Source organism: Nicotiana attenuata, unplaced genomic scaffold (genome assembly GCF_001879085.1).
Source record: "Nicotiana attenuata strain UT unplaced genomic scaffold, NIATTr2, whole genome shotgun sequence".
NCBI classification, from domain to species: domain Eukaryota; kingdom Viridiplantae; phylum Streptophyta; class Magnoliopsida; order Solanales; family Solanaceae; genus Nicotiana; species Nicotiana attenuata.
Window position 1 is genome coordinate 95,482 of NW_017671140.1, and position 5,891 is coordinate 101,372.

Below are 5,891 nucleotides of genomic sequence, written 5' to 3' on the forward strand. Positions count from 1 at the left end.
GCTCGCATTAGTAGGTGCCATCACGACTCCGAGGGTGGAAAATCCGGGTCGTGACATTTATGGTATATCTCCATCATTCACCTATATGTACGTACAAAAATGAAAGCCACGAGAAAAAGCATTAGAAGCCAAAATGAGAAAATGCCTTTGCAAACACTACTTCTAATAAACAAAAGCACAACTACACTGTATTATTTTTCTCTGTCCATAAAAACTGTTTCCATATCTGTAGCCCCTCACTATACCAAACGCCAAAGACTTTCATTTTTCTCTTCTTTTTTCATGCCTCAATTATACTCGTCCTCCTATATATATAGACCCTTGGTCCATTTCCCATACCCCTTTAACTTTAATCACATATAAAAATATATTTAACACTGCCCATCACTTCAAAAAACAAGAAGAAAAAATAAACATGAAGCTGTATGTCAAAGAATTTTCTCTTCATGTTCTTCTTGTTTATATGATAATGATATTCTTGTTTTTCACGTACCAATCTAATGCTTCTACACAATCCTTTGTTTATGGCGGATGTTCACAACAGAAATACAATCCTGGTACAGTTTACGAGTCAAACGTTAACTCGCTCCTCACTTCACTAGTCAACTCAGCATCTTACGCAAATTTCAACAACTTCAAGATTTCTCTACCTGGTTCAAGTCAAAACGACGTCGTTTACGGCCTCTTTCAGTGCCGAGGCGACTTGGGAAACTCCGACTGTCGGAAATGCGTGGCTACGGCGGTAAGCAGAGTCGGGACACTCTGCACCACCACGTGCGGCGGCGCGTTGCAGTTAGACGGGTGTTTCGTGAAGTACGATAATGTTTCTTTTCTTGGTGTGGAAGACAAAGGTGTTGTCATGCACAAATGTGGACCGTCGATTATGGATGATAATGAGATGTTGACTAGAAACGACGCCGTTTTAACGTATTTAGGTGCTGTGCCACAGGGTCAATATTTTAGAGTTGGCGGGTCGGGGAAAGTTCAGGCTGTGGCGCAGTGTACGCAAGATTTGAGTGTGAGCGAGTGTGAAGATTGCTTATCGGAGGCGATCAGACAGCTGAAAAATGAGTGTGGGTCCTCACCTTGGGGAGATATGTTTTTGACCAAGTGCTACGCGCGATTCTCGGAGCGTGGATTCACTTCTAAAAGCGGTAAGCTTCTCCACCACCATGACTGGTGGCGGTGGTGCATGGTTTTTTGCTTTCTGTTTGTGTGGTTCATGTTAGTTAAAATTTGATATCATGAAATCCTAAGTGGTTTAATTAGTTTTATTTTTTTTCTTTTTTTTTCCCTTCTCTGTGGCAACTGGTAAATTTGAATTATGCGAAGTTTTCATGCATATGGTCAGGAAAAATTGTTAAATTGCTTTTAAGTCCATGGTAGTTTAATCAATTTTTTCAATTTCTTTTCTTTTTTGGCGGAATATATTGAGAGCCTCTTAAACTTGCATGCATATTTCATTTATACATATTCGTACTAAGGCGTGTTTGAATCGAGCGCCTGAACACATGATAAAGATTCTCATTAGACACTCGAACTTTTGGGGAAATGGCTCTTGATTATCTTCTTTTATTTAAGTTCATTGTAGTTAGAAATTGAAAATGAGGATGTATGATAGACTAGTTTATTCTTTTTAAGTAAATATTGTAAAATATTAAGTTAAGATTTGATGTTTGGATTTGACAAAATTTTGCTGACATAGAGATTATTTCTTGGCAATTCAACCGTTATTGGGAGGGACAAAGGTTTCCTCTTTTTATTTTTATTTTGGATGAGTAATTATGATAGGTGTAAGGTGATTTAATCCAACTCTAATTAAATTTGTTTTTGTAAATGTAGTAGAAGGGTGTGTGGGTTGGGTTGGTTGGGGGTTGGGGGGGGGGGGGGGTCAAATAGATCATAGATGGTTACTAGAGTCTAGATGGATCAGTTCTCTTCTCTTAGGTTATAAATTACTCCCTCCTTCTTTTCGGTTTATGTGAACCTATTTCCTGTTTGATTCGTTCTGGAAAGAATGACCCCTTTACATTTGAAAATAATTTAGCTTAAACTTACAATTCTACCCTTAAAGAGAAGCTTTTATAACCACACAAATACACTGGATCCCTTTTTAACTTATTTAGGACTATAAATTTCAAAAATCTTTATTTTTTCTTAAACTCCGTGCTCAGTATATTAATGATAGAGGTGAGGTGGGAAGAAAGTCTTTTCTGTATGTCCTTTTTGCTTTATTTGCATTATACTCACATAAGTTTCAAATTTTGTAAAAGTGAAGAAAAAGTATGTGTTACTGTTCTTGGCTTCTTCCTTTTTATCAAAGACCAACAAACATCATAATGGTAAGAGCTTTTTCTCATGGTTTGAGGAAGTGCCTGATTCCTTCTTCTTGATCATGATCACTACCAAAAAAGAATGCATAGAAATATTTAATCTTTTCATCTCATTATAATTTGTTTGTAAAGCTTTTTTAGAACTAAAGAACCGTTCACTTCCACCTTTAATTGTGGATATCATTAGGTAATTAACCTTGGTGATTCGTACGCTAAGCATAAATTAATTGCATAATCACGTAATCATAGTTTAAGGGTTAGATATCGTTCGAAAAAATAATCAATAGCATAGCACACCTGTTACATGTTACTATTATCAATGTAAATGCAACTCTATATATTCCCAAAAAGGATGATACTTTTCGAATTTCGAGTCATATTTCTTAATTTTGATTAAAAAAAATTCAGACATAGAATCTTGGAGTTTTTTTTTTAAAAAAAAAGTAGAATTTACATATTTAAAAATTACATAAAAAGTTGTCATAATAATAATAATTTAAAATATTTAAAAATGCATATGAAAAAATCGCGATCAAAAAATAACTTATTTAACTCTTGAAATTAAAAAAATATCATCCTTCTTGGCTCGGAGAGATTACCTTATTTCTAGGAAAGCTTCAAACAGTCCCTGCATATGGCCTTTTGTTATTTTCCAAATGCAAGAGAACTTCCACGAAGTTTAGTCTCAGAAGTCATGACAAAGAAAATTTGGTCACTCTTTCATATATTGGGAAATTTCACTATTGCAAACGAAAATTCCATGCCACTCATAATTTAAGTTTTGGTTCAAGCTAGTGTGTAGGAGAATGAGAGCAGGTGAAGTTAACACGAAATTCAAGTATATGAATGACTAAACTCTAGAATGGAAATAGACGTTGATACAAAATGCATATTGAATAGGTAATTAGTTGATATCTAATATGTGTTTCTATAGCCACACGATATTAACTTAATTTTTTAAAAGAAAAGGGTATATCAAGTAACTTGCTACCCGGACCTTCGTGCATGTGCACGTCAAAGCGTTGTACTACAACCCACCGTCTAAAAAATATATTTTTTATGTTGATAAACGTGAGATTTCCATCAATATGAAGTACTCCCTCTGTTTCAATTTATGTGAACCTATTTGATTGGGCACGGAGTTTAAGAAAAAATAAAGACTTTTGGAATTTGTGGTCCTAAACAAGTCAGAAAGTGGCCCATAGTATTTGTATGGTTATAAAAGATTCTTATTAAGGATAGAATTGTAAGTTTAAGCCAAATTGTTTTCAAATTTAGAAAGGGGTCATTATTTTTGGAACGAACTAAAAAGGAAATAGATTCACATAAACTGGAACGGAGGGAGTAGTTTTTAACAAATACTAGTTATTTTGTTAACCTTACATTGACTAAGTTGTAAATCAGCTTTATTTGACCTTTTATATCAATATATAGAGAGATTATTCTTCCCTAAGTCTAGCCATATATAATTGCAGGAGATGAAGATGTTGAAAAGACACTTGCAATTACAATTGGGCTTATAGCTGGTGTTGCTGTCCTCATTGTTTTCCTTTCGGTTCTAAATAAGCTTTGTGAAAAGAAAGGTAATTAGTCTCTTTTTTTTATCTTGATCATGCTCATCCACCTTTATACTTCATATACCACTTGTTAAAGGTGCAATGAATAAATATAACGGCTTTTATATTTATTCTGCGGTCGAAACAAGTTGAGGTTGGCTATATAGATCATTATTGTCTATGTCATTTCATTAAAACTGTGTCAGTCCAATTTTATAATTGACAACTTCGCACATACCCTTGCTAGTTCTTCTTTTAATACTAAGGTCGTATTTTTGTATTCATTAATAGAAAAAAAAAGCCCTTCACTGTAAAACAATCAATCAGGAGAAGTGCGGAATTCTCCCGACAATTGATTTGAAGGGCATTTTCCAGCAAAATAAGTAGTCCTTTTAATTTATGTGAACCTATTTCCTTTTTGGTCCGTCCAAAAAGCATGAACCCTTTCTAAATTTGGTAACAATTTAGCTTAAACTTACAGTTCTACCCTTAATGAGAAGCTTTTATAACCACAAAATACTCTGGGCCCCCTTTTGATTTGTTTAGGATCACAAATTCCAAAAGTCTTCATTTTTTCTTAAACTCCGTGCCCAGTCAAACAGGTTCACTTAAATTAGAACGGAGGGAATAGTATTTTTTTTTGTTGGCACATGTGGAATGAGTTTATAAATTTAATAATTGATCCGGTTTACTTTGACATTGGCAGGTGGTAAATAAATAAGGCACATCTTGTGCATGTGGATAGAACTTCTTCTCCTTGCTTCTTACTTGGGTAAATTGCTTTCTTTTGATGCTCTTTAGCTTTTGTATATTAGATCTCACTTTTTACTCTAACCCATCCTTTTTTCAAGATTCCTTCCTATATCCTCAAAACAAGACTGAAAAGGTTGGCTAAAAGGTGATGGGAAGGAAACAGGAGCCTAAAAATCAATAATAGCAGCTATAGTGCATGTAACACTTTGGCTTCTATAGTACTTTTGTTAACTTTGGCCTCTATAGTACTTTTGTTAAAGTGCTCACTTTCTGCTGAAGATAAGTCTTGCATTAGGGCACTTTTTGTTTGTGAAGGATATGCAATTTGTTAAGCCCCTTTTTTCATGTAAGGAACACTTATATTCAATTATAAAGTCAGAATGCAGAAAGTTCAATTGCTATAGGTAAAGTTGTTTTAGTATGATCTATAGGTCACGAATTCGAGCCGTAAGAGTAGCCAAATGCTTGTATTAGGTTAGGTTGTCTACATCACACCACTTGAAATACGACCCTTTCCCGGACCCAGCGTGACGGGGGATGCTTTGTGCGTTCGACTGTCCTTTCAATACAGAAAGTTCAATTGCTATTTCAAAATCTTTAACTTTTTTGTTCTAGAATAATTTTTTTACTTGATTGGACTAAATTAAACTGCTATTCATGTCAGCTATATTTCTCTTTTGTCGTATCAGAGTATGTCCTTAAAAAGAAGTAGAACAAATAAAATGATATGACATGTCATGATTTTCTTGAACGTCTATTCTTATGAGATACTTCAGCTATAAGTGAGTAATTTGGTTGGTCAAATTTTTGTCATGAAAAATAATTGAGTGATATCTTCCTAGTAACTTTCACATGAATATTGATCACAACTACAATGATTTGAGGCAATATTCCATCTACTTTTAGTTGCATTTCGACATCTAAAGTTAATCTTATTTTAATACATGGAAGGACAATCAAATGGATATCAGTGTTCTGATGATAAAGATAATAGTGGGGGATACTTATCACTTATCAAAATGCATATTATAGCTGTTGGTATATTTAAGTCCTTAGTCATAAGAATTAGGTAGGATGATATATACAATTCGATTTGAATGTTATAATGTCCTAACTTTTGTTTTTTTTTTTTTTTAAATCGAACCCTGCTTAAAGCGTTCAAGTTTAATAATGCCCCGAGATGTATATTTGGGACCATTAGCTTGTGGATTTTTCACTGAATTATTGTGATTAAGGGGACCAGAATTAG

At 34.2% G+C, this 5,891-nt stretch overlaps 1 protein-coding gene across 2 annotated transcripts; it reads left to right on the forward strand.

Moving 5' to 3' along the window:
- The first annotated feature begins 214 nt into the window (after positions 1 to 214).
- Positions 215 to 5,043, forward strand: LOC109206201 (cysteine-rich repeat secretory protein 12-like). 2 transcript variants are annotated; one of them, XR_002064801.1, is made up of 4 exons: positions 215 to 1,154; positions 3,809 to 3,916; positions 4,596 to 4,661; positions 4,741 to 5,043. XR_002064801.1 is itself a non-coding variant. In XM_019368998.1 (3 exons), exons 1-3 carry the CDS (start codon positions 416 to 418, stop codon positions 4,604 to 4,606), a joined length of 858 nt encoding a protein of 285 aa, XP_019224543.1. In that variant the 5' UTR covers positions 215 to 415; the 3' UTR covers positions 4,607 to 5,043. The 2 variants fall into 2 exon arrangements, 1 of the variants encoding a protein (XP_019224543.1); XM_019368998.1 differs by having other exon boundaries at positions 4,596 to 5,043.
- Positions 5,044 to 5,891: the final 848 nt, after the last annotated feature.

Coding starts and splice junctions, on each gene's coding strand:
- LOC109206201 (XM_019368998.1), top strand. CDS start 416: ATGAAGCTGTATGTCAAAGAATTTTCTCTTCATGTTCTTCTTGTTTAT. Junction 1,155..3,808: donor TGGATTCACTTCTAAAAGCG/GTAAGCTTCTCC, acceptor ATATAATTGCAG/GAGATGAAGATGTTGAAAAG.